The sequence below is a fragment of the Dendrobium catenatum genome, unplaced genomic scaffold, assembly GCF_001605985.2.
Source record: "Dendrobium catenatum unplaced genomic scaffold, ASM160598v2 fragScaff_scaffold_621, whole genome shotgun sequence".
In the NCBI taxonomy this organism is placed as follows: Eukaryota; Viridiplantae; Streptophyta; class Magnoliopsida; order Asparagales; family Orchidaceae; genus Dendrobium; species Dendrobium catenatum.
This window is the reverse complement of record NW_021319083.1, coordinates 30,468,025-30,496,003: the sequence shown is the minus strand read 5'-3', so window position 1 is coordinate 30,496,003 and position 27,979 is coordinate 30,468,025. Positions and strand designations below refer to the sequence as shown.

General features: G+C 36.6%; 3 protein-coding genes across 4 annotated transcripts in view; all 3 read left to right on the top strand.

The window, feature by feature from the left end:
* Positions 1–262: 262 nt before the first annotated feature.
* Positions 263–16,160, top strand: LOC110096374 (probable 3-beta-hydroxysteroid-Delta(8),Delta(7)-isomerase). The gene is made up of 4 exons (XM_020822287.2): positions 263–476; positions 6,530–6,676; positions 6,791–6,899; positions 15,638–16,160. Exons 1-4 carry the CDS (start codon positions 335–337, stop codon positions 15,894–15,896), a joined length of 657 nt encoding a protein of 218 aa, XP_020677946.1. The 5' UTR covers positions 263–334; the 3' UTR covers positions 15,897–16,160.
* Positions 16,161–17,189: 1,029 nt separating this feature from the next.
* On the top strand, positions 17,190–18,259 carry LOC110096373 (leucine-rich repeat extensin-like protein 5). The gene has a single exon (XM_020822286.2). It carries the CDS (start codon positions 17,227–17,229, stop codon positions 18,094–18,096), a length of 870 nt encoding a protein of 289 aa, XP_020677945.1. The 5' UTR covers positions 17,190–17,226; the 3' UTR covers positions 18,097–18,259.
* A 5,239-nt stretch (positions 18,260–23,498) lies between these two features.
* The window catches only part of LOC110096386 (OTU domain-containing protein DDB_G0284757), a 28,419-nt gene continuing 23,938 nt past the window's right edge, over positions 23,499–27,979 (top strand). Inside the window, exons 1-2 of one of the 2 annotated variants that reach the window (XM_020822307.2) lie at positions 23,499–23,763; positions 27,066–27,273. In XM_020822307.2, coding sequence (XP_020677966.1) covers positions 27,100–27,273 — 174 coding nt within the window. In that variant the 5' untranslated portion in view covers positions 23,499–23,763; positions 27,066–27,099. Of the gene's footprint in view, positions 23,764–27,065; positions 27,274–27,979 lie in introns of those variants that run through there. The other variant, XM_020822308.1, reaches the window with a different exon arrangement.

Below are 27,979 nucleotides of genomic sequence, written 5' to 3'. Positions count from 1 at the left end.
AAGCGTAGATCGAAGTTTGTGTTGATGAAATTGATTTATGATGAGGTATCAGAGTTGTTCTTGCAAAGGCCATTTGTGAATTTTGTTTGAAGATATTGAAATAAAAAAACCACCACTATCATTTTAATAAAAGAACGCAAGACACGACGCCGCCAGCTATGCCTTAATTTAAATATTTTTAAAATTAAATATTGTTTAAAATGACAAGGGAAGTTGAACCAAAGCCAGCGTTTCCCATATTAAATGAGTATGGCAATGGGCGCTCTCCATTCCTATAGGTTTCACTCCGGTTTTCGGTGGCCGGAAGAAGAGGACCAAAAGAGTTTGAGTAAAGATGGCGAGCTACGAGCATCCCTACAGTCCCAGGGACCTCCAACTTCCGGGTTATGTGCCCCTTTCCTTATCCCAGATCGACATCGTTCTGCCCTATCTCGGTTCCTCCGTCGTCGTCGTCGCCGCGATCTGGTTTCTCTCAGGTTTTCTCTTTTCCCTTTTCTCGAAATCATGCGCTCTTAAAGAAATGAACTTAATGCCATTGCTTGGAGATCTGAGCTCCTAGGTTAATTTAAGACTGCTTCAGGTATGCGATTTGGAAGCTTTCCGAGAAATTCATTGTTACGAAACATGAATACGTTTTCCTTTTGATAGAGTTAGCTTGTTTGATGTTCCCATGGAAAGTTGTTTGATTTGGCACTGGAAAGCGCGTGGATGTTTTCTGGTGTGAGATCGTTGACCGCCGCTCAAGTATCTATTATTCAGGTTTTTGAATTGTTATTTTGTCGGAGTGATCTTAGAAGTTTCTCTCTGTAAGTAAGGGTTGGAGATGGGCATGCTAGTGGCTTTTTGGCTTCTGGATTGGAATTTAGTGTAAGGTTTAGTTGCTTCGAGTTTAGATCGAGTCAAAAGGTGATTAGCAGTCCAAATAAACACATAATATTGCAGAGTTGAATGAAGGTTTTTCAAATTTTCCCTTGATATGCATAAGTGTTTTATTTGTTTGACATGGGAAGATTTGAAGTTAATCCCAAGACAATGGCACCATAATTAATAGGAGGAGATGGTGGATTATCTTCCGGAAAAATTTAGCCAAAAAAGATTAGCCATTCCAACCTTCCAAATTGAAAAAAACTTATTTAGAACAGGCAATAAATAAAAGCCTAATTTTAACTTAATCTTGAACTAAAAGGGTTGAGGCACTGTAAGCAGTAGAAATAATATGAATGTTGATACTTGATATGAATAAATGAATCACATAGGCCCTGCTAGATGAATAGATTTGCATGTAGAGTGGATATAAAACTACGTAGCATTTGTAAGAACCAGTCTTTCAAGAAATGTAGTTTCAAACTATAATTGTTATATAAGCCTGATACAGTAAATTCATATGGTAGATCCAAGATATTTGAGATGAGGTCGATGATTGTGATCATGGCAATTTTAATATTGTGGTTGTAGTAGTAACTAATCATTCAAATGCTTATCTCATGTTTGAGAATGGTGGAACTACAAGTAAAGCCATGCTTATGAAGAAGCATATGAGATATTGGAATTATATTATTGATCATTGTATTACCATTCTTCATCCTTTTTTTATTGAATTACTACGTAATTTTCATTCTTAAGGACTCGAGCGATATGTTAATGAGCTTTAATTTTTTATGTATTTTTAACCTCTCAGAGGAACTTAGTAGCACAACTGTTGCCCTCATTTCTTTATGAGGTCTCAGTCTCCTATCATTGCCTCCTAGCATGTAGGTCTCCTTACTTTAGTGTTAAAAACACATGTAGGGTTCTCTTCGAATCAAATCTTGTCTACCTTTTGGTGTTGATCGAGTCGAAACCAAATTGATTTCATATAGATTGGTGTAATCGAACTTTGTCGAATCAATTCGACTTGACTCAAGTTCAATTCAAATGCGACAGTTTCGATTGACATCAACTAACCCTTTTCGGGTCAATTTGAATCAAATTGGTGTCGATTAGAATGAATCGACTCAATCCATATTGAATCCATTTAAATTAAATTAAAATTTGACACTAATTGAATTTGATTCGATCAAATATATAAAATTGGACGACATCGAGTCAATTCGACTCGGTTCGAGTTCGATTCAACTTCGATACTATTGTCGACCCATTGAATTGAATCAAGTAGAGCTTGAATTAATTAAAACAATCCGATTTCAGTTAAATAAGTTCAATCGAGCGACATTGAGTCAATTAAACTTGACTCGAACACAATTTGAGCTCGACAGCTTCATCGACCAAATTGAGCCCACCTCGACTCGATCTAGATCAAATCGAACTTAACCGTCACAAAATTGATAGATCAATTTGAATAAAATGAAATATAATTCAAATTCAATTTTTTCAGTTTTTTAACGTTAAATCTTAAATTAACCCTTTAATGCTTTTAAAATCTTGCAAAATGAATATTAGCCCTTGGATTTAATTATAATAGAGGGGCAAGATGATCTTTCTTCCCCTCAACAATTTATTGGCTATGTTGGGCAGTTGTATATTGCATGTGCGCCACTTGCCCAAGCAGGAGAAAAGGGTTATTTAGGCAGCATTTAATTGGGTGAATCGGACGGCTATTTTAATTTGAATAGAAAGAAAAGCAGATTGATGGACTTCTTATTTTTTGGAGTTCCTCATCCCTTCATCCCGAACACTCCATTGGTTCCCTCTCTTCCCTTGACAGGAAGCTCAATTCTCTCACCACTTTCCTACTCCATCATTCTCACATGCTGCCCCCCATTCATGAGCCCTGTCCGAACTCCGTTAGCCCACGTGCGTGACCCGTCTGCCAGCCCAGCGTGCATCTTTGCATGCAAAGCCTCAAGCTTAACCATGTTTGCTCCCTCGTTCTCGCACACGCAACCCCACTGACTTGACCCTGGCTACTCTATCGCCTACAGGTTTACATCCCGTAATAGCCTCAAATGATTTGAACTCGCGTGCCCCCAAGATCCCAGCCAAACGCTTGTGTGCCCCTATCAGACCCCTGCTCTATCCCGTATATGCACCATGCGTGAACTCCACCGAACTCGCCCATGTGAGCATGCGCCTACTCGCTTTCGCACACTCATCCAAGCATTTGGTTGGTATCGCAGGGGCATGCAGGTTCAAATCGTGTGAGGCTATTATGGGGTAGACATGTACAGGCAATAGAGCAGTTAGGGTCAGAACGGCAGGGTGCGTGTGCGAGAACGTGGGAGAAAGCAAGTTGGGCCTGAGGCTTTAGGTCCAAAGATGCATGTTGGGATGGCAGATGGGTCACGCACGTGGGCTGACGAGGTCTGGATACGACTCGTGAAAGGGGTGCAACATGTAGGAGTAGCAAAGTTGTGAGAGAATTAGGCTTCCCGTCAAGGGAAGAGAGGAAGCCAGTGAAGTGTCTGGGACGAAGGGATGAAGAACTCTAGAAAGAAGAAGCTCATATTTCTGCTCTTATTTCTATTCAAAATAAAATAGCCGCCTAATTCACCCAATCAAATGCTTCCTAAACAGTCCTCTTCTACTACATGGGTAAGTAGTGCGCATGTAGCCGCCCAACACAACAATAACTTGTTGAGGGGGAAAAAAGACCCTCTTGCCTCTCTATTTTAATCAAATTCAATAGCTACTATTCATTTCGCATAATGTTAGGATCATTAAAAGGTTAATTTAAGATTTAATGTTAAAAAATTGAATAAATTTTGTTTGGATAATATTTAATTTTGTTCAAATTTGTTTGGATCAAATCAATTTTTTGTCGGTTAAGTTCTATTTGATTTTTGTAGTCGAGGCGGGCTAAATTAGGCCAATCGAAGCTATCAAGCTCAAATTGTATTTGAGTTAAATCGAATCAACTCGATGTCCTCAATTGAACTTATTTGATTGAAATCAAATTGATTTTAATTAATTTGAGCTACGCTCGATTCAATTTAATTGGTCGATGATGGTGTCAAGGTTGAATCGAACATCAAGTTGAATTGACTCGACATCATCCAATTTCATATATTTGATTGAATCAAGTTCGATTAGTGTCAAATTTTAATTCACTATGGATTGAGTTGATTCATTTTAATCGACGCCAATTTGATTCAAATTAACCTGAGATGAGTTAGTCGGTGTTGATCGAAATTGTCACATTGAATTGGACTCGAGTCGAGTCGAATTGATTCAACAATGTTTGATTATACTAATCTATTTGAAATCAATTCATGTTGGACTCGATCGACAACAAAGGGTCAACATGATTCGATTTGGAGAGAACCCTATATGTGTCTTCAACACTAAGGTAGGGAGACGTAGATGCTAACCTTCAAGAGATAGATGGCAAAAAAAAAAAAGAGAGACCTACATGCTAGGAGACAATGACAGGAGACTGAGACCTCATGCAGAAATGAGGTAAATAACAGCATGTTAGTGTATCATAAGCAAGGAGCCTTTACATTCTAGAAGAGCTTTTCTATTCTTCAACATTTTAGTTTTTTCATTGAAACATTTGCATTCATGATTTTGTTCTATAATTACCATGATCATAGAAAACCCTTTTTTGTTGTATATCGTGGATACATATTCTATCTTGTAATATGTGCATTTATATATAAATGACAGTTCTTTTTCCCTACTATTAATTTTGGCATTTATTTTAGTTACTAATGCCCTACTAAATTAGGGCTTGCATTTATGTTGTTAATATGTACTCTGGGACATAATTTTTAATTTATTTTAATGATTTCATCATTATAATTATCATCATTAGCTGCATCCTTTCTATTTTGGGTTGACTTTATTAATCAAACTTCTCCTTTCGTTTATTAAGCATTGCATGATAAATTAACTCTATTTTTTGTGAATCTTATAGCACAATAGTCATGTTACTTTTGTTTTTTATTGATTATTTCTTAATCATTCCATGCAAATTCTCTTTAATTTGGTTTATTGGTCCATCTTCTCTTTATTTTAGATTTCAAAATCACCAAATTTTATTTTTTTACCATCATATCTTTAATGGATTTCACTTCAATTCCAATATAGCATTTCTCATACCATCATTTCTAGTTTTGTCATATATAACATTTTGAAATTCTTTGTTTCCATTATTAACTTAACTATTAATGTTTTATTTGTTTCATAACACTCAAGCCCTGTCATATTCTTGTCTATTTGCAATTTTATAAATGACCTTAAATTCTCTGTGACATTCTTTATCAAATAGTATTTGTGTGATACTTCTAACTTTATCTACATTGCTTTCAATTTAGAAGTTATGTCTTTATCAATTTCTTCATTTTTATATGTAATAGATTATATGTCCTTAAATTCATCACCCCTAGGAGGCTTGGAATCATCTTCCAATAACATTGATTTATAGTAATCAGTTTCACAATAATAAATTTGCATATTATGTACTTAGTCTTTGTCTATTAATCTCAAGCCTTTTATCTTCATTTTTTTTTTGTTTTCCTATACTTGTAACATAATTCAGAAGAGGCGCCACTTATCAAAGCTATCATCTACATTTAGCTTTCTTTATGATACCCCATTTTGAGTATCTTGGATAGTAATCTCTATAACAATATAAATAGCACATACGTAATGATAGACATTGATGTGATTCTATTCTAATTAAAAAAATGTTCATATCATAATTACTCCCAATACTGGTTAGTGTTCCATTATATAAAATGTTAATAACTTAAACATACCTTTTAACACTTTTTTCTTCTTTACACTCTCCTAATCAATTATCATGACACTTGTTTATGTGCCTTCTAAAAATGATTAAAATTATAACAAGATCCCTTTATCACTATTTAAACTTTTTCGTTAATCACCTGAGCATGGAAAGTGTGTAATACTAACATGAATTTTTCTCCTATATTTGATCACCTTATATTATAATTTCATTTATGACTCTTAAGTTTAATTTGCTTATAGTCTCCATAATCATAGATTTCTTTTGTTTTTAGATTTTGTTATCTAAATTCATATCTTTACCATGTATTTTTCTTCCTGTTTGTCTTAAAAATTTTATTAAAGAGTTGCTAGTATTTCCATTCCCAAATGCAATAAAACCAAAGCTAGTTTGGATTTAGTCAACACTTTCATTTTTTACCGTAATTGGGGTAAGTTTTGGCACATCATTTTTGTGTGCATATTAATTAAACATTGCCTATTACTCACCCCTATTGGGTTATTTTATGGTGTGACACCTGTAGATGATGTCCTAAATAGCCCTTGTTTATCTCATTTTATGACCACAAGGTTGTGATGCATTAAAAAAAAAAAAAGTTGTGATGCATTGCTTTTGAAGAACACCGGGCAACGAATTTCAAATTTGAGATTCAAATAACGGATTTTGTCATAAGTTTTACTCGTTAATCCTCCTGTCATTCTCATCCAGATTTTGGAACCTGCAACTTTGATTTTAAAAATGCTTTACTTTAATTATTTTAGATTTTTTTTTTTTAATTTAGGATGGTGCTTACAAGGATCTTTATGCAGAACAATAACTTTAATATGTTTCTTTTTGTAGGGCGCTTTCCAAAGTTATCAAAGACGGATAGGCTACTTATGTGTTGGTGGGCATTTTCGGGATTGACTCACATAATCCTTGAAGGGTATTTTGCTTTTGTTCCAGACTTCTTCAAGAAGAAAACTCCCTTCTATCTCGATGAACTATGTAAGTGTTATTGGATTCACCTCTTTGTATAAAAAACTTGTTAATGTTGTTTTGGATTGACATTTGTAGCTTATTAGAGCCTTCACTTCTAAATGATCTCTTCATTTTTTTTAGGGAAAGAGTATGGTAAGGGTGATTCAAGATATGTTAGTAGAGATTCAGCAATTGTTGCACTTGAAGGATTTACTGCTGCGATAGAGGGTCCAGCTTGCCTGCTAGTTGTGTAAGTTTATCTTTTACTTTGCCACTTTTCATTATTTCATATTTGATACATGTTCTAGTAATTACTATTTACATGAGAAAATGCCTTCTTTTGTTGTCTTCCAAAGATATGAGTGATTTTGCTTTGACAATTTTCTTAGGTATGTAAGACTTTAAGATTTGTAGTTCGGTAGATGAATTGGATGCTATATTAAATATCAAGCCATATACATGTGCACACACCCATACAAGCATAGTTAGAGATTTAAGTTCATGTTCATGAGTGGGTTTAGGTTCAACTAAAAATGACTCGATATTAATCTAGACAAGCTGAGTCCAATTCACACTCAAGGTTTAAGCAACCAAAAGATAATATTTCAAAGCCCTAACTCAATAACAAATGGGAATGATACCTAACATGAGAAACAATTAATTCTTGTTAGGCTAGTGTTTACCTAATACAAAATTGACATGGTGACCTAATTTGTATTGCCCAACCTAAAAAGACAATCTTGTTATAACAATTGGGTTTTTTTATAATGATGAAAAATCCTTTTATTAAATGGGTTTAGAATTTTGGCTTTAACTGAACTAGACGTCTAGACCTATTATATCTAAGTTAATCTCAACATGATACTTGTAGGGTTTTCCTTGGATATAAATTTCTCTGTCTATATTAAGTTTGCTTATCTTGTTTTATCCTTAACATACTGTTAGACCGGTCCACGCGGGACCGGCCCATACATGAACGAGGCGGACGCTTCCGCCTTTTGCTTTAGCTGCACGTGCCGCAGGAGCTGGCGGAGCTTTTTAGGAAGGATTTTTGAGGGATTTGGGAGTGAAATTTGAATGTAGGGATTGTTTAGGGGTTTCCTTTTGATTTGTATACATTAAAGACTTTGTTTTCCTAGGTTTAGGGCATCCTGAATTTGGCTGAAATTTGAGATCTCTTAGATTTTAGGTTTCCTTTGGGTTCTAGCGGCGTCTAGAGATTTGGGAGAGAAAGATCCTCCTCTCGAATAGAGGATCAATTGTATCTTGGTATTTTTCATTTTCATTTCATCAAATAATATAAATTATCCAGTGTTTTCCTATTTTTGCGGGAGTTTTGTGGAGAATTCAAATTGTTTTTTAGAAGATTGATAGGAAATATTTGCTATATACAAGTGTTTCCTATCAAATTGGTATCAGAGCACGTCGATCGAAGGGGAACCAATGGCTGGAAGGAAAGTGGAAGTTTTGGAGGGAGAACTTGGGCAACTCAAAGCAGATTATGAGGAAAAAATGACTGATTTTCAAAGTCAGATTGCATACGTCAATGAAAAAATAGAGGAAAAGTTTGTCATGGTGGAAAACATGTTGAAGAAATTGCTTGAAGCCAAAACCAAACCGGTGACATCGAAAGCAAAGGAAACTACTGGTGGCCATGGAAGAGATGGGAACTTAACACGTTTAAGGGAAGGGAAAAGCCAGAAGTGGAGATCCTGGAGGGAGAAGACTGAATGCTTCATCTAGAACCACTTTCTAGGAAGGAGATGAGCATTGGCTACGCAAGAAGGGGTGCTGAATTTATAAGGAGAGGGGATGATGTCGATCGCCGGGGTGCTGATTTTGACAGAAGAAGAAGGGATTTTGATGAATGGTTTGGGTATGATCGTTGGAGGGAAGATCATAACAATTGGGGAGCACCTCCGCTTCGAGGAATGGGAGGGTATGGAGGATTTAGAGGAAATTGAAGATGTCAATCTTTGAGGGGGAGGAAGCGCACGGGTGGATCTACAAGGTAGAAAGATATTTCGCCGTCAATGGGCTGACAGAGGAGGAGAGATTGACGGCAGCGGGCCTATATTTAGAAGGGAAGGCTTTGTCTTTGTATCAGTGGAAGGACATGCGACGACCCATACGGAGTTGGAGAGAGTTCAAGGATTGTTTGGTAGGACATTTCCAAATGGCAGAGGAGGAAACTTCTACGAGCAATTCTTCTCCTTGACACAAGAGGGTTCAGTGACGGAGTACTAGGAGAGATTCGAGTATCTTGCTAGCCGATTGGACCGCCGTTTGAGACAGTGCTAGCGGGAAACTTCATGAAGTGATTGACACTAGAGATCAAAGCAGCGTTTAGAGTAATGAGGCATCGTGACTTGGGAGAGACTATGGAGCTAGCTCAATTGGTTGAAGATCAGAGGAACCTGGAGGGAGAGATGGGAGGCGGCAGGCGGCAACTCAGGAGGCTCATACAGTATGACCACTGCTTTATTGAAATCCAAGGAGCCAACATCAAAGAGTCTTCGGGGGACTTCAAAGGAAAAGACTGCAGGAGGAAGACCTGGGGACACTTCAAGAAACTCACAGAGACAGAATTACAGGAGAAGAGGGCGAAGGGGCTCTGTTTCAGATGTGACGAGAGGTATACGCCAGGGCACAGGTGTAAGGACCGAACTCTTCAGGTTCTTACCGTTTGTGATGAAGAAGTAAGGGAGGGTGTCTTCTTTCCACCTTGCGGATAAGGTGGATCTTTGGGAGGGGAGTATTGTTAGACCCTTGACTGACATGCATATTGTTTCCAGTATCGTGCTTTGATTTCAGTTGTAGGTATTAGGTGACCTGCTGGGCTTTTTGAAGCTCATTATATGTGGTTAATATTTTCAGGTCAGGGCAAGAGAGCAGGAGATTGAGGTTGATCAGGAATCTCCAGGTTTTTGTCCTTTTTTGTTATAGTGATTCTTTTGTACTCAGGACTGGATAGATGTCAGTTCATAGTGTAGCTCCTGAGTATTGTATATGATCTTTTGATGTTTGAATCGACTTGTACATTGATGTTATAAATGTTATAGATTTTTTTTTGCTAGACTGTTTGATTGAAGTTATAGATAGCTCTGGTAAATGGTTTTAATGAATTGATTGAAATTCTTTCCAAGTTAGATCTTAGGGCGTTACAAGATGAGTATTGGCTACGCAAGAAGGGGTGCTGAATTTATAAGGAGATGGGATGATTTCGATCGCCGGGGTGCTGATTTTGAAAGAAGAAGAAGGGATTTTGATGAATGGTTTGGGTATGATCGTTGGAGGGAAGATCATAACAATTGGGGAGCAACTCCGCTTCGAGGAATGGGTAGGTATAGAGGATTTAGGGGAAACGGGTGTGACCCGAGGGTGAGGAAGCTGAAGATGCCAATCTTTGAGGGGGAGGATGCGCACGGGTGGATCTACAATGTAGAAAGATATTTTGCCGTCAATGGGCTGACAGAGGAGGAGAGATTGAAGGTGGCAAGCCTATATTGAGAAGGGAAGGCTTTGTCTTTGTATCAGTGGAGAGGCATGCGACGACCCACACAGAGTTGGAGAGAGTTCAAGAATTGTTTGGTAGAACATTTCCAAACGTCAGGGAAGGAGACTTCTACAAGCAATTCTTCGCCTTGACACAAGAGGGTTCAGTGACGGATTACTAGGAGAGATTCGAGTATCTTGCTAGCCGATTGGACTGCCTTTTGAGACAGTGCTAGAGGGAAACTTCATGACGGGATTGACACTAGAGATCAGAGCAGCGGTTAGAGTAATGAGGCCTCGTGACTTGGGAGAGATTATGGAGCTAGCTCAATTGGTTGAAGATCAGAGGCACCTGGAGGGAGAGACGGGAGGCGACAGCTCAGGAGACTTGTACAGGATGACCACTACTATATTGAAATCCAAGGAGCCAACACCGAATAGTCTTCGGGGGACTTCAAAGGAAAAGACTGCAGGAGGAAGACCTGGGGACACTTCAAGAAGCTCACAGAGACAGAATTACAGGAGAAGAGGGTGAAAGGGCTCTGTTTCAGATGTGACGAAAGGTATACGCCAGGGCATAGGTGTAAGGACCGAACTCTTCAGGTTCTTACCGTTTGTGATGAAGGAGGGTGTCTTCTTTCCACCTTGCGGATAAGGTGGATCTTTGGGATGGGAGTATTGTTAGACCGGTCCATTTGACTGGTCCAGTCGGTCCACGTGGGACCGGCCCAGACGAACAAGGCGGATGCCTCCGCCTTTTGCTTCAGGCGCACACGCCGCAGGAGCTGGCAGAGCTTTTTAGGAAGGATTTTTGTGGGATTTTGGAGGGAAATTTGAATGTAGTGACTATTTAGGGATTTCCTTTTGATTTGTATGCATTAAAGACTTTTGTTTTCCTAGGGAATTTTGCTGAAATTTGAGATCTCTTAGATTTTAGGTTTCCTTTGGGCTCTAGCGGCGTCTAGAGATTTGGGAGAGAAAGATCCTCCTCTCGAATAGAGGATCAATTGTATCTTGGTATTTTTCGTTTCCATTTCATCAAATATTACAAATTATCCACTGTTTTTCTATTTTTACGTGGTTTTTGTGGAGAATTCTCGCTGTTTTTAGAAGATTAATATGAAATACTTGCGATCTACAAGTGTTTCTTGTCTCATATGGGTGGCATTAAGGAGAGACGGATAGAGAGGGAGACAAAGAGAGAGAGATAGAGAGAAACTATCCTTTTAGAAAGATAGAGTCCATTCTTCTTGCACATCTTACATCATCTATCAGCATTTTGAATACTTAAGATTTAAAATAGCTTAAGGTTTCTCTTCTATCCTTCTCAAAGTGTAATAGTATCTCTCCCTATTTCTGCGTGTGCTTGCGTGCTAGCGAACAACCAAATTTAATAAAATTTATAGATGTTTGATTACTCATTAAACATGCAAAGTCAAATCAAATGATATTATTTAATCATATAAATAATAACACTTAAACAACTTTTATGGCTTTAATATGAAACTATCCTTTTAGAAAGATAGAGTCCATTCTTCTTGCACATCTTACATCATCTATCAGCATTTTGAATACTTAAGATTTAAAATAGCTTAAGGTTTCTCTTCTATCCTTCTCAAAGTGTAATAGTATCTCTCCCTATTTCTGCGTGTGCTTGCGTGCTAGCGAACAACCAAATTTAATAAAATTTATAGATGTTTGATTATTCATTAAACATGCAAATATAACACCATAATAGTTCGTTTAATTGGTAAGATGATTCATTCTTTTCAAGCCAAATCAAATGATATTCTTTAATCATATAAATAATAACACTTGAACAACTTTTATGGCTTTAATATAAAAGAGAGAGAGAGAGAGAGAGAGAGAGAGAGAGAGAGTAGCACTTTTAGTGATGGGCATTAACAGCAATCCTTTTTATCAAGTTTGATGATAATCAAATAGTCCTAAAAGTGATAAAATTATACATTTTGCATTACACATTCTATTTTAGTAGATCAACATAATTGGTATTGATTATTCTTGATTTTATGCCAGCGCACACTATCCTTCGATATGGATCATATGATCGACCATTGAATGCATCAAAATTTTATATAGGGTGACACTAATTGCATGAGATAATTATTATGATTTTCAAGGTGGATAATCTTTTAAATGGCCTAGAACTAAATACTTTGAATGGTGATGACATTTGGTGTGTATTCGATGAATTTGAAAAATGAATAAAAGTAAACTAAGTGAGCTTCTATTTACACCATTCAATCATCCTTGGCATCATCATCATCATCATCATTAGCCTTATTCAACTATTTGGAGTCAACTTTATGAATCCTCATTTTTCACTCATCTTGTTTAGCTTTGCTTGAGATGTTAAACTTATTCTTTGCAAATCATTTATAGAATTCTTTCCACATAGCCGTAAGTTTGCCCCTTCTCACTCAATCCTCACTAATTTCATATGCTCATTGAATGGTTGCATTTTTTTTTTGCAATTCATTGAATATACCCAAATCGCCTAGAAGATGACCTCAACTGTTCCTCTAATATAATAATTCATTAGTTTAACTTAGAAATAAATGACTTTTTTACTACATAACACTCAAATCCATATAATATCATTGAATATTTTATAAAATATACCTTTTTAGTCTTGATAATATATTTTAATAGCATAATACTCCTAGGACACTTCTCCATTTTAATCATACAACTTTTACCCTATAATTTATATCCTTATCTTTTCTAATTCTTCTATACAATAGATTCAAGTTAGTTAAATATATTATATTTAGGTATCACTTTGTCTTCACATAAAACGGTGGCCTTCCAATGTCCCGGTTAGGAGAGTAGATGTATTAGATTTAACCTATGTTAAGAAAGGTAGAGGTAGACCTAAAAAGACTTTGTTAGGAAATATTAGAAATGACCTTTCTTTATTAGATCCAAATGAGAATTTGACTCTTAACCGGACACCATGAAGAAAAGGATTCATGTAGCTGACCCACGGAATGGGATAAAGGCTTGATGTTGTTCTTGTAGTGCTTAGGTATCACTTTATCTTCTAATAATATTGATTGATTATTATTAACATCATCCTTCTGAATGGTGAAAACTCACTTTCTCAAGAGGACCGCTAGAGAAAAGCCTTGCTGGAGAGTTCAAACGAGAGAGAGAGATGAAAATTATTATGTTGTAGTTAGGTTATCAGGAGACAAAGATAGGAAATTGAACACAAAAGGGGGAGAGGTGGTTTGGTCTAAAAACCTACATCCACTTTCGGAGCAACCAAGATAAAATATGCATTATAGGTAAGTATCTTAGTATAATGAATGGCGTATCCTTGGACAAGAGTGTAAACTCTATAGCACATTTGCTCCTTCCTCATGCATGCATGCAACTGTTGAATTGTTCTAATGATTGGTTATGTATAGCAGTTTTGAGTATTCAGACTCGTAGGTTCATAATGGTGAATGCCTACTGGAGGTAGGGTGACCATAAAAACAATTTGTGAAGGAGCAATGAGGATGCAAGACCTAAATGATTAAGCGATGTTAGAAAAGAATCATGCACAATTTAATTTAGAGAGCTTTATTAACTAAACTACTTGTAGTGATTAAACGATGAAATAAAACAAGAAAGAGATGAGACTAGCTTTAGGCCAAGTCACACGACCAGAGGTTAGGATCACAAAATAATCAATTATTCAAAACATAGCATACACGAGAGATTTACAACAATAAATCCCTACGTTAACAATGAGATTATTTGCTACGAGGAGTCCTTCATTCGCTTTCTAAATTACTAGGCTCAGCGGAGATACTTAACACGATCTTAATGAATCAATTAAAACCATAAGTTTGGGGTAAGAGTTAGATAGGAAAAGATTTAGGGGAAAGATTCACCTTGCTTAGGATTCGGAGACAATCTGCTATTAGAAGGAAGAAAGTTGCTCGTCAATAGCTTCAGCGAGGGTGAAGACGATCCTCTCCACATAATCATCTATGGTTTGGTCAACCTCGAGGTTGAGATCAAGAAAGGGGAGTTGAGGATGTCGACGTGACCTTGGTCGTTGTAAACGAATCTGTGATCAAATTTTGGATATGCCATGCATGAGGGAACAATAGATTTTGGTGTGCTGTAGCTTTTGGGCTTCAAACGATGATCTCCCAGCCGGCTGGACAGCAAGGAGACGTGCAGTAATTTTCTGAACAGCTGTCAAGCAACGTCCCGAAAATTCTGACAGCAACTTGGAAACCTAGAATTGGGTTTTAGTAGTTGTTTTGGGAGAGAGGAAGGGAAGGAGGAGGTGGGGAAGGGCTGGCGGTTAATGGGGGAGGGGTAAGAAAATTTTCAAATTTAGATTTTTGTTTGGAGGGATTTGGGGTTATGTAATTTGAATTTCAAACAAGAGCAAAAAAAGAAGGGTAGTCCTTAATGAGAGAAGTAATTGATGCTCTCAAGAAGGTAGGAATTTAATCTGAAAGGGAGAGGGAAGGGGGACAAGGGGCCGGCGGCATGCTTGGGGCTTGAGTGGGCTTTTAGGGAAGGATTTAGGATTGCCTAATTAAGAACCTCAAATTGGGAATCATTAATTTAAATTAAATCCAATTTGAAATTCAATTGGGCTTGATTTAAGTAACTTTTCTAAAATAAATCACCTCAATTTAGGTAAGAATTTCAAAATTCAAATTGATTTGAAATCTGAAATTAACCTTCCCAGTTAAGGTTCATCCCACATGGAAGGCAATCAATATAGGAATTTGAATTTTGGAGGTTAAGGGGATTGGGGCCAGTGGCTTGGGATTAGGGTTAGGATGGCCGACTGTTGGAATTAGGGTAAGGTTAGGTGGTGGTAGGGGTTTGGGAATTGGATTAGCTGGCAATTATGGATGGGGTTAGGAGGGTCCGGTGGCTAGGAGAAGGGAGAGATGGAGCTACTTGGCCGGCGGCTAAGGAGGTGATGTGGCTGGCTTTTAATGGGGAGGGATCTAGTGGGGAGGACGATGGCTTGAAGGAGGAAGAGGGGAGGAAGGAGATGATAACCACGAGCCCGGACGCTTCCTGCGGTTGGTGGGTATTCTCTCTCTTAGTGATTTCTCTCCAAGAACTCTCAAACTCTCACAATAACTCAATTGCTGAATTTTTTCATAATAATCTTCATTATCCTCCAAGAAGGAGGTGGCCTTTAAATAGCCTCATTACAATGAAAGAAAATAAAAGACTAACTTGCCCCTAGGGTTTACACATGACTAGGCCCTCAAATGAGGGTATAAATGGAAAATACAATAATAACTCATAACACAAAAAAATTAAAAATTCTATACTAGTAAACTGCTTTAAGAAGCAATAAAAAAATCGTCCCAAACAAAGCTTAAAATATTACTTTACTGCTTCCCGTTTACTCGTGATTAAGAAAGTCATCACAAACGAAGCCTTAGTCTGTCTTTGGACAGTAGTGTTTGATATTTATTTGTTTGCATGCCTGTTCAGATATGCAATTGCATCAAGAAAATCATACAGCTACATCCTCCAGTTTGCCATTTGCCTGGGCCAGCTTTATGGCTGCATGGTATACTTTGTCACTTCATATTTGGATGGAGATAACTTCGCCACCAGTCCTTTCTACTACTGGGCATACTACGTCGGAGCAAATGGCTTCTGGGTTGTCATCGCAACGCTCATTGCAATCAGGAGCTGGAAGAAGATTATTTCAGTATTTGAATCGGGCAATAAGAAAAAGACTAAGTGATGCAAATTCTAGTCTGGAAGACTTCCTCATCGTCTGTGATTGTTCCCAGAGTTGCAGCTTATAAACTTTCTTGTGTTGTATTCTCCACTTTGTTTATTTAATAACCTGTTGTAATTTGTATTGAGGTTGCAAGAAAATATGAGAGAATTGGTCATGTAGCTTTCTGCTTTCAGATTTCTAGAATTTGTAGACTTTATTGTAGCTTCCTTGTATTTATAGCTAAGGTGAATTTAAGTCAGTTTTTCCACTGCTTGCTTAATTTTATAGATGGATGTCCAAATTTTTATTTGGGAAAGATTTTTTCATGCTTTTTAAAGCAGTTTTTTTAATGCAAAATTTTTTTAATTCAAATTTTTGTACTAAAAAAATTGTTTTAAAAAATAGTATAGAAATTTTTGTACTAGAAAACAGTCTCTCAAATGAAGACTAACAAGTGACCTCTGATTGAATTTGAGGGACTGTTGAGTCTAATTATCACAATTTATTTATGCATTTTCAAAATAAGATCAATCAAAATTGAGTGAAAAAAGTGATGATATACTAAAAATTTATAAATTCTTTTGAATAATTTAAAGCTTTGTTCGAGAATTAATTATTATGTGTGGACACTGAATGTTGTTTGAAGATTAACTAAAATACGTCATGATACTCATGTGCTCGATATCGTGGCTCGGTACGTTGATGTGGCGCATTCTGGTTGGCCTTCGGATGGACGACATTCTGCGTCTGGTCTCCACACATAATAATTTGTCTTGTTTGAGATAATTTTTTTACTAATTTTTAAAGTGACTTTTTAGTATAAAAATTTCTAATTTAAGAATTTTTTTATTAAAAAGCTACGTTATAAAACATAAAAAAATGTCTCAAATAAAGGGCAAATAAATATTTAAAATAATAATAAACTTGTCTTAAATAAAATTTAAATATCAAATTTAAATATTTTAATAACATTTTTATTATTCTTCTATTATTATTATTTTTGCTCAATTTGATAATAGATACGCAAGAATTTTCAAAATAGGACAACCATGACAATCTTATTATAAGACAAATAAATTAAATAATAATACGGGAAAAGAACCGTTCTTTTACCTGTTGACCACGATGACCACAGATGCTTCCTCGTTCCTGCACGGACGCAAAGAGAAAGCATAGGTTTCTTCGCCTCCCTTCCAGACGAAGAAACGCGCCAGTGGGCTCGTGTCATTATGTCATTCGCCAAGCCAGCTACCTTACAGTGCTTCTGCGGATATCATAACCATCAGCAGAACCCATCAGTCAAATAAATAACAAAGTAGCTGATACGATCTCCTACAAGAAAGCGGCGGAGATGGATCGAAGATCGATAGCTCTGAAGTCCATTTCCTGCAGAGGCGTTCAATCCTTCAATCTCTTCCAGAAACCCTCCACCTACGCCGTCGTCTCCATCGCCGCCGGAAACGACGGCCGCCGGAAACAGAAGCGAAAGCAGAAGACATCGGCCGATCATGAAGGTGGCGAGAATCCTGAATGGGATCAAACGATCCAGTTCGATTTTGACGATAGCGACTTTAAGGATCTGTTTCTGGAGTTCGCTATCATGGCGCAGGGGAATCTCCTTCTCTTCGGTGACAAGGTTATCGGCAAATCCCGCGTTCCGATTACCGATCTATCTGTTGGGCATCCTTCCGATGCCTTCCGTCACGTGAGCTACCAGGTCCGATCTCCCGAAGGTAAGCCTAATGGCGTCCTGAGTTTCTCTTATAGCTTGAACCTTCCCGAGATGGAGATTCGGCTCCCGCCGCCGCTTGATCATGGAATTCCGTCTGCGCCGCCAATGGATGATTATACTCCTCCGCCGGCGCAGACGACGAAAAGTCTTTATCCACCTATACCGCTACCTGAAGCAGAGCCGGAGGATTGTTTCTGTTATTACAATCAGCCTCCGCCGCCGGATCCGCCCAAATATTACTATCCGCTGCCTCCACCGCCTCCGGCTTCTGGGTATTATCCTGCGTTTGACCGAGCGGTTTCTTCTCCAGTATTGAACCGGGATGCATGTTTGTCTGTTCCTGTTACTGCGAACGCCGGTTATTATACCCCTCCGACGGCGTCTATTCCGCCGCCGATGCCGGCGTTTGGAGCATATCATCCATCATCGGCTTCAAGTTATACTTATCCACCGTCTCAAGATTTCTGCAGTTATTGTAACTGTAAGTGAATTGCAAGAAAGTTTCGAGCACTCACTAGGGGGAATTTTAAGGAAGTTGATGACTCCAACGTTGCCTCCGTCGATTAAAATATTAAATTTGTTTTGAATGGGGGTTAAATGTATTGAGGAAATCTGCTCAAAAATAAAATTGGATTGACATTGATGCTGTTCATTATTCTTCTTCCTTTAAATTACTGCCATCAAATTTCCCAAAAAAAAAAAAAATTACTGCCATCCATACTTCCAAACAAAATTTAAGATCACATAATTAGACTTGGGAAATCTTTTTCAAAGCAGTTTTTTATAAAAAATTGTATATTTAAAAGTTACTTTAAAAATAGTAAGAAAATTATTTCAAAAATGATTTTCTTATTATTTCTTGAAGTAGTTTTTAATATAAAATTAAAAAATTTATACTAAAAAACTGTTTTAAAAAACGGTGAGAAACCTGCCCCGATAAAATTTTAGGCTTCATTTAAGATGACTTTCTTACAACTTCTTAAAACAGCTTTTTAATACAAATTAAATTTTTTGTACTAAAATAATTATTTTAAGAAGTGGTAAGAAAACTGTTCCAAATAAAATCTTAATCATCAGTTGTATCCATCATAACTTTTTTAATGAATGATTTTGTTATAAAAGAAGATAATTATAATTTTAAAATAAATATCCTATCAAATAAGATGAAATTAAATCACTAATGATATCAACATCCAGAATGAGATTTTAAAGAATTTCAACATGCAATTCAATTATTCTTAGTTTTTTTTTTGTATTTTAGGCATCATTTTTTGGTTGAAGAATGCAAAGAAGGTTCTTTTATATGAACATGTATAAATTATCATTATTTATTTAATGAAAATTGTTGCGTCCACGGGTATTTGCGGCGGCAAAGAAATATAAAGTTTAACGTCTCAGCATTGTACGAAGATCCAGCACGCACACAGATAAAGAGATAGGGTCCATCATTTAAGGAGACACCAAGATTTTTACGTGAAAAATTCATGAAAGGGGGAAAAACCAAAGGGGCCTAGCCCAGTTTGAATGAATCCACTAGTATAGCAGTTGATTACAAATGAGGCCCTTCCTTTTGGAGAAGGCCTTAGCTTGATGTACATTTTATAGAATACATTACATGATGTGAATACAAAGAGTCACTATTGACGTGTTCGTTTGGTCGGGAGGATCATAATCTGGTGACGGAGGTCAGAAGAACCGTAGTCGGTGGGCGACGGAGGTTATAAAGACCGTTGTCTGGCGACGAAGCTCGGAAAGGCTGTAGTCTGCTGGGGACGTAAGTTAGAAGAACCGTAGTTGGTTGGCGACGGAGGTCAGAGAGACTGTAGTCGGAGGGCGACGTAAGTCAGAAGGACTGTAGTCGGCGAAGGCCCTTCCTTAGGGGAAGACCTTAGATTTTTGTACATCTTATAAAGTATATTACATGGTGAGAATACAGAGAATCACTATTAAAATGTTCGTTTGGTTGGGAGGACCATAGTCTGGTGACGGAGGTCAGAAGAATCGTAGTCGGTGGGCGACGGAGGTTATAAAGACCGTTGTCTGGCGACAAAGCTCGGAAAGGCTGTAGTCTGCTGGGGACGTAAGTCAGAAGAACCGTAGTTGGTTGGCGACGGAGGTCAGAGAGACTGTAGTCGGTGAGCGACGTAAGTCAGGAGGACTGTAGTCGGCGGGCGACGGAGGTCGGAAAGACTGTAGTCGGCGGGCGACGTAAGTCAGGAGGACCGTAGTCGACTGGCAATGTAGGTCAGAAAGACTGTAGTCGGTGGACGACGTAAGTCAGGAGGACCGTAGTCGGCGGGTGACGGAGGTCAGAAAGACCGTTGGCTCATGACAGAGGTTAGAAGGACGACGTTAGGTAGAAGTCCAACAATGAAAAGAAATCCATCTTCAGATAGACGTCCAGCGAAAGTCCAATAACCGCTAGAAGTCCGGCATCGGGTAGAAACTTGGCGATGAGTGAAGGTCTAGCGTCAGGTAAAAATTCGACGTCTGTTGGTGGCTGAGGAGAACTCCAGTTTCACTTGGGCGGAGTTTCGCCGTCACTTGGGCAAAATTCTGGCATCACTTGGAGTTCGGCGGTGGTCGATGAGGAGTCTCTTCCCTCCTATTCTTCTCTTCTCCTCTTCTTCTCCTCTTCTTTTTGCTTGGGTCCCCTCTCAAGAGAAATGAGGGGTCTGTTTATAGATTTTCTGGAGTGTCATGTCTCGTAAATAGATGAGAGATTATAGGCAAATATGGAGTGGTTCGGATGAACGGCTGATATTGAATTCTTTGATCGTGGATCATTTATCAGATATATGAAGGTATTAATGACTTCAGAATTCAGCGATATTGGGCTCGTTGGATTTGTCTCGTCGAGCTGTTCGATTCGAGCATAAGCACGTCATGTTTCGAAAACGTTTGGTAACTCAGTTTGTGGTTTGAACTTTCCAACAGCACTTCGTATTCTTGATTTGGACTCATTTGGGCTCGGATTGAGTCGAATTTGATGTCGTTGGGTTTTTATTTCCGAGACGCTCAGCTTGACTATAAGTTTGCTAAAATCAGAGTTCAAGTGATCCCGGATTTAATTTTTGAAGTTTTCAGCTTGATTTTGCGTCGAGATTCGTGCCCGATCAACATAATTTTTTGATGATATAACAAAAATAAAGTGCTATTTTAAAACATTAATATAAAAATGTATTTTCTATCACAATAGGGAGATTGATGGAGGGTTTTATTGAATTGATGTATTGAGCTGAATGGTTTTATTATTATTATTATTTTGCCTGATAAAATTTGGAAAACATAAATTATAGCTGTAGAAAGGATATAAAATTATCTTATTTATATGTCTTTCACCTAAAATTTTCTATTTACTAAACCATTCTTCTATTAACTTGTGTCCCATATGACACATTCTTCACTCGCTTCTACTCAAAATCTTTTAACTCTCGACGATGAAGTCATGACGGAATCTCATTGGAGAAAGAACATTAAGGAGCTCGACTATTTTTATTATTATTATTATTATTAAGGATATCAGCTATTTGTGAAGGGGAGGAAGAGTTTGTAATATACAACTTTGAAAATTTTAAAAAATTGCTTTTTCTTTTGAAATTGAGTTTTGTTACATTTTCTATGTAAATAACAAAAAAAAAATGCTCAATAAAACCTAATAATTTTTCTACCACGTGGTTCGTGTAACCTTCAATGAAAAAATTATTCTGTGCAGATACCGGACGGCGTTCAGAGACCAACCAGAACGCGCGCCATGTCATTTTTTTGCTCGGTACTGCTATGTATCAGGTGATGTGACACGTTCTGATTGGTCTCTGGACCGTCCGGTGTCCACACATAATAATTTCTCTCTACGTAGCTAAGAAGATTGAGATTTACAACTCTGTTAATTAATTGACTCGACTTTTCAAGCTTAACAACAATAATCACTAATTTTATTGGCTAGCAAAAAAATAGCTCACAAGATCATGACTTAAATTTCATTATGATGATACCAAGAAAAATAACACATGATAATTTTCTATGATATTTATTTTATGAACCATATATAAATATCTTAATATTTCCCTATTTCATTACACATTTCTCAATAAATATTTTCATCAATTTTAAATTATTTAATAAATCTAAATCATATAATTTCATATCATCTTAAATATAACAAAAAATATCTAAAAGTCTATACCTATCAACCTTCTTAGAGAGCGCCTAATTTTATAATAATATTATGTAATATATATAAAATTAATCATACATTAATTAATATATATGAAATAAGTCAGTTTAAAATAACTACATAATAAAAATTTTGTCATATAAACTTATTATCTTTAATTCCCTAATTATATAACTTTCTATATTTGATAATAATTAATCAATCAATGTTGATTATAGAATTTATTTATTAAAGAAATCTTATAGATTTTTATATCAAGATTAATATATAATCAAAAGATATTTAGATTGTGAGCAAATCAAAATATGCAAGTAATATTGGTGGACTATTAACAAACTCCTACGATAATGTAAAAGGCTTCAAATTATGCATCTTGGTCCATCTTAATCTCAACATTTGATTGATCTTGAGTTGTGCAATGTAAATCCCATAAGCAATTACAATGCACATCATTACACCTGAAATACTTAGCACACAAATTAGAGCATCCAAGCATATATTTGTTATCATCAAAATCTCTTAAATAGGTAATGAGATAGATAATATCAACAATATCAACTATTTGTGAAGGGGAGGAAGAGTTTGTAATATATGACTTTGAAATTTTTAAAAAATAAATTTTCTTATGAAATTGAGTTTTGTTACATTTCTAAGTAAATAACAAAAAAATTTGCTCAATAAAACCTAATAATTTTTCTACCACGTAGTCTGTGTAACCTTCAATGAAAAAATTATTCTGTGCAGATATCCGACAACGTTTAGAGACCAATTAGAACGCATCATGTTTTTTTTTTCTTGCTCGGTACTACTATGTATCAGGTGATGTGACACGTTTTGATTGGTCTCCGGACCGTCCGGTGTCCACAAATAATAATTTCTCTCTGCGTAGCTAAGAAGGTCCATATTTACTACTCTGTAAATTAATTGACTCGACTTTTCAAGCTTAACAACAATAATCACTAATTTTATTGGCTAGCAAAAAAATAGCTCACAAGATCATGACTTAAATTTCATTATGATGATACCAAGAAAAACAACACATGATAATTTTCTATGATATTTATTTTATGAACCATATATAAATATCTTAATATTTCCCTATTTCATTACACATTTCTCAATAAATATTTTCATCAATTTTAAATTATTTAATAAATCTAAATCATATAATTTCATATCATCTTAAATATAACAAAAAATATCTAAAAGTCTATACCTATCAAACTTCTTAGAGAGCACCTAATTCAACTTTTGTATTGATTAATAAAAATGCAAGTGATGACATGTAACAATCTCATAATTACCTTCCACACCTACTAATATCTACCAAAGTCCAGTCAAAGCTTTTTATTTACAAGTTATAAAAAAAGAAAGAGGGGAATTACATATATACCGTTTTATATCATATTATTCACATATATAATACTTAAAAATTTAATATTTTATGATTATCACTCATATATCAAATATAAGAATGAAATATTAAAATTTATAAGATAATATAAATTGTAGGAATGAAATATATAAATGATATATTTGAAATTAAAATTATCTATAAATGATAAATATGAAATATTAAAATTTTAAGTGTAGCTTGATATAAAATTATAGGCATGTAAATTCAAAAATAAAAATAAAAATAAAAATAGAAATCTTACTCGCGGTGGCGGTGATTCTATCGGCCATTCAAGATTTTGACGGGGTCTTTGTCGGGTGAGCAGAGCCATGAATCCCGTGTCCTCTCAGCTACGCCGCGCTTTGTTAGCTGTATTTTAAGCATCAAGCAGATCAAAAAATATAACTTGAAAGATTATATTTATCTTCCTCCATCTGAGAACCCGTCGAGCTGCGCACGCTTTCTGCTATCCGGGAACGATTGAATACTCGAAATTCCTGAAGGTTAAAGGGTATTCAATCCACTCTATTTGTTGACCGCTTTCAGATCGGGATACCAAAGCTGAATCGGGTCTCTTGCGCTGGTGAGTATCTTTGGATCATCTTCAGATTCTTGTCTCTTTTTCTCCCAAAAATATTAAGGTTATTTCATTAATGCATTCTTTTTCTTTTATTAGTCTTATCGCTTTTCCTGAACTGGGCGTTATTTATCGAGCTTTTTGGTGCATTGGTGTTTGGATTTAGGAATCAGGCTATTATAGCTTGAAGCTATTTGTGTTTAGCAAAGATGCAATATGTTTCATAGGAGGCTGAGGCTGATTGGATGCATTTAGGATTAAAAGAAAGGAAGTAAAGCCCCAATAACTGCATGTAATCATACCAAATAACTCATAAGAGCTATTTCTATCAAGTAAATCTTCTATTCTTCGGATTAAAAGATCGAGGGATTAAAAGCCCGCTATTTTCTTAATCCTTTAATCAAGCTTTTCTAGGTTTATAAGTGATATATCATCAAAAAATTGTCTTGATCCGGCACGAATCTCGAGGCAAAATTGAGTTGGAAACTTCCAAAATTAAATTATGAACCATATGAACTCCGATTTGCAGCAAACTTATTGTCGAACTGAATGTCTCGAAAAGATGAACACACAACACCAAATTCGGCTCAATCCGAGCCCAAATGGGTCTAAATCAAATACCCAAAGCATATTTGGAAGGTTCAAATCATAAATTGGATGGCCAAACTGTTTCCAAACATGACATGCTTATAGTCGAATTGAGCGGCTCGACGAGACGAATCTAACAAGCCCAAGATCGCTGAATTATGATATCATTAAGATATTCAAATGCCCAATAAACGGTCAATGATCAAAAGAGTCGATATCGACTGTCTATTCAAACCACTCCCGACGTACCCTTGATATTTCTCCTATTTACTGGCCATTTTATTATCATAAAACTATAAATAGACAATTTATTCTTCATTGAAAGGGGACTAAAGCAAGGAGGAGAAGAAAGACAAGGAAGAGAGAGAAACTAGAGTTCTCTTGCCACTAGACTCCTCGACTACGTTCGGACCACCTATAATACCCAAAATTTTCACCTATGTAAGCATATATATTTTTTTATTTAGAGCATTTTAACATCTACAAGTGCATTTATTGGGATAGACTATTTCCTACTCACCTTTTTATGATAGAAATATTTTAGGAGGGGTGTTAGTAAGAGATAGGTTTGTTCAGATTCTACTTCTCTGTTACACTCTATATTGATTGTATGGGGGTCAAAATGGGGTGTGACACCACCGACCATCACCGGTCTATCGTCGAGCTTCTACCTGGACACCAAGTGACGCCATATTTATGCTCGGCCACCGACTGAAGCCGGACTTCTACTCGGCCACCGATTGACATTGGACTTCTGCCCAGTCACTAACTGACGCCAGACTTTTACCCGGACACCAACTGACGCCGAACTTTTGTCCTACCACCGACTGACGCCGTACTTCCACCCGTCCATCGACAACGGTCATTCTGACGTCCATCACATGCTGACTACGGTCCTTCTGACCTCTGTCGTCAGATAACTATCTTTCTAACCATCGTCACTCGCCGACTATGGTTCTTCTAACCTCCATCGTCAGACTACAATCTTTTTTACCCCTTCCACCCGCCGACTATGATCTTTCTGATCTCCTTCGTCAGACTACGGTCTTTTCGATCTCCGTTGTTTGCCGGCTACAGTCCTTCCGACCTATGTTGCCAGACAACAGTCTTTCTGACCACTGTTGTCTGCCAACTATGATCCTCTGACCTCCTTCACCTGCCGAATATGATCCTTCCGATCATTGTCACCCGACTACGGTCCTTCCGTCCTCCATCGCTCGCCTACTACGATTGTTCTGACCTCCGTCACCACACAACAATTTTTCTAACCACTGTCGTATGTCGACTACGGTCCCTCCGACCTCTATCGTTAAACAACGATCTTTTTGACCATTATCGCATGCCGACTACGGTCTTTCCAACCTTCTTCGTCTGTCGACTATGGTCCTTTCGACCTCCATCTCCAAATAACGGTCCTTCCGACCTCCGTAGCTCGCCGACTACAGTCCTTCCAACCATCGTCACTCGACTACGGTCTTTCTGACCTCCATCGTTCGCCGACTATGGTCATGCCGACTAAACGAACATGTCAATATTAATTTTTCTTATCCCCACCATGTAATGCACTCCATATAATGTATTATTGCTACATCAAGACATATCCGTTCCCCTAATGAAGGGCTTCATTTGTAATCAACTGCAAACACTAGTGGATTCATTACTGGCTCAGGCCCTGTGATTTTTCCCCTTTTCAGGGGTTTTCACGTAAAAAACTCTTATGTCTCTTATGAACGATACACCTTGTCTTTTATCTGATTGTGTGCTGGATCTTTGTACAAAGCTAAGTCATTAAACTTTATATTTGTCTATCGCCACAAATATTCTAGGACACAACACAAAGATTAGTGCATTAGGGATTATAGAGAGGAGTACAGTGAGGGAAAGAGAGATAATGTGAACGAAGATGACATGGGACATAGAAAGTGCACTTCTAATTTGGCTAATCGAGCTATTAATTAGTTGATTCCTAATTAGTCTAATTAATTAATAACAATAATAAATAATAAGGCTTCTGTAGCATTAATTTAGTTACCATTTATATATTAATTAGCTTGTCTTATTATTAATTACTTTGGCAAATCAAGTACTACTTAATCTTTACTTCTAATCAAACTCGAAGTAATCCTTAATTTTCCATATTAAACACATTTTAACCCCAATTAATACCTTGCTAATTTAACATAGCATGCTAGAGATTTTTTTTTTTAGTAATTATTCAGGCCTAATCAGCATAAAAGTACTAAGCCTAGCTATTCCCTAATTAACTTAAGTTAACATCTAATCTTTAAAATTAATTATGCTAATTAGTTTATTAAATACTTACATTGAATTATTCTATTGATTAATTTATACCTAACTTGTCAAATTATTTCATGAGGACAAAACGATTCTAATAATTAATTAATCCGCAATGAGTAAAATTCAACATTAATTACCTATTTAAACCCGTATTAATCTCTAATTAGTTTAAATTACATCCATAATGAATCAATCAATTAATTCATATTTTTTCTCTGTTATACATAGCTAAATCACTTATCCATTTTTCACTTTTTACCTTTATTAAGTTCTATTTCCCACTTTGCTATTCATAATTTTTACCACAAATCCAATTTTTTATATAATATCCAATTTTTTATAATTATATAACAATTTGGATTTTCTTGGTACTGTTGTAATAAGATTTTAACTGCTCTTGTAACTTCATTTTTTACCTTCAGGGGCTCCGGCGGCTCGTAATCTCCTTGTTTTAAAATGACACATGTATCCGAGAAAGAAGGCAGCTGTTCTAGTTCTAGTTTCAGTTCTCTGAACAGTGATGAAAATGATATGAGCAATGATAGAATGATTGCAGCTGTTCTTTCAGAGGAGTATGCTAATTTAGACAATGCTGTTGCTCGGCGTCTTTCAAGTCTCCCTTCCATTCCTGTGAGCTTCTTGATCATATTGTTAGTGTCCCTCAAAATTTCGAGTCTATGACTGCAGCTTCATTTAATTGCAATAGTTTTTACTTTTCTTCAATTGTGTTGTTTTGGATGAGATTTTTTTTTCTTAGCGTTTGTAATATGATTTGATTTTGTTTTCATAATTTTCCCAAGTATTCTAGAGATAAACTAATTCTTATAACTTCAGGAAACTGTTGATTTTACCTTGCCGCTTTAGTCTTCATTTGGGACAGTTTTTTTATTGCTTCTTAAAGCAGCTTTCTAGTACAAAATTTTTAATTTTTATACTAAAAAACTGTTTTAAGAAGCATTAAGAAAGCCGCCCCAAACAAAGACTTAGTTTTTTTTTTCTTGTTCATGCTATTGTCCATGGCTTTGAAGGCTTCCAAAATTCATATTATAATCATAAACGCTAGAAGTGTGCTCAATTGTATGGTACTTTTATATCAGCAAATTATGAGAAAGGGTCAGAATTTACTGTTCGGTGCAAAGTAGCCTGTCCCACAACAGGATGCCAATGATGATTCAACTTTTCCAAAAATTTAACCCCAGTTACATAGGTTCCATGTGCTGCCACGCTGCTTTGATTATGATGACTACTGAGAGGCAAGGCCGTCGCCTGGTTGGCACTTCTACTTTGCTATTTCTCTTTGTCATATTGTTTAATGTATCTTTAGCTCATGATTTTC

What these genes read in the sequence shown, in the direction of transcription:
- LOC110096374 (XM_020822287.2), top strand. Translation starts at nt 335, where the DNA reads ATGGCGAGCTACGAGCATCCCTACAGTCCCAGGGACCTCCAACTTCCG. An exon ending in CGCGATCTGGTTTCTCTCAG is followed by an intron (nt 477 to 6,529) that starts GTTTTCTCTTTT and finishes TTCTTTTTGTAG; the next exon opens with GGCGCTTTCCAAAGTTATCA. An exon ending in CCAGCTTGCCTGCTAGTTGT is followed by an intron (nt 6,900 to 15,637) that starts GTAAGTTTATCT and finishes ATGCCTGTTCAG; the next exon opens with ATATGCAATTGCATCAAGAA.
- LOC110096373 (XM_020822286.2), top strand. Translation starts at nt 17,227, where the DNA reads ATGGATCGAAGATCGATAGCTCTGAAGTCCATTTCCTGCAGAGGCGTT.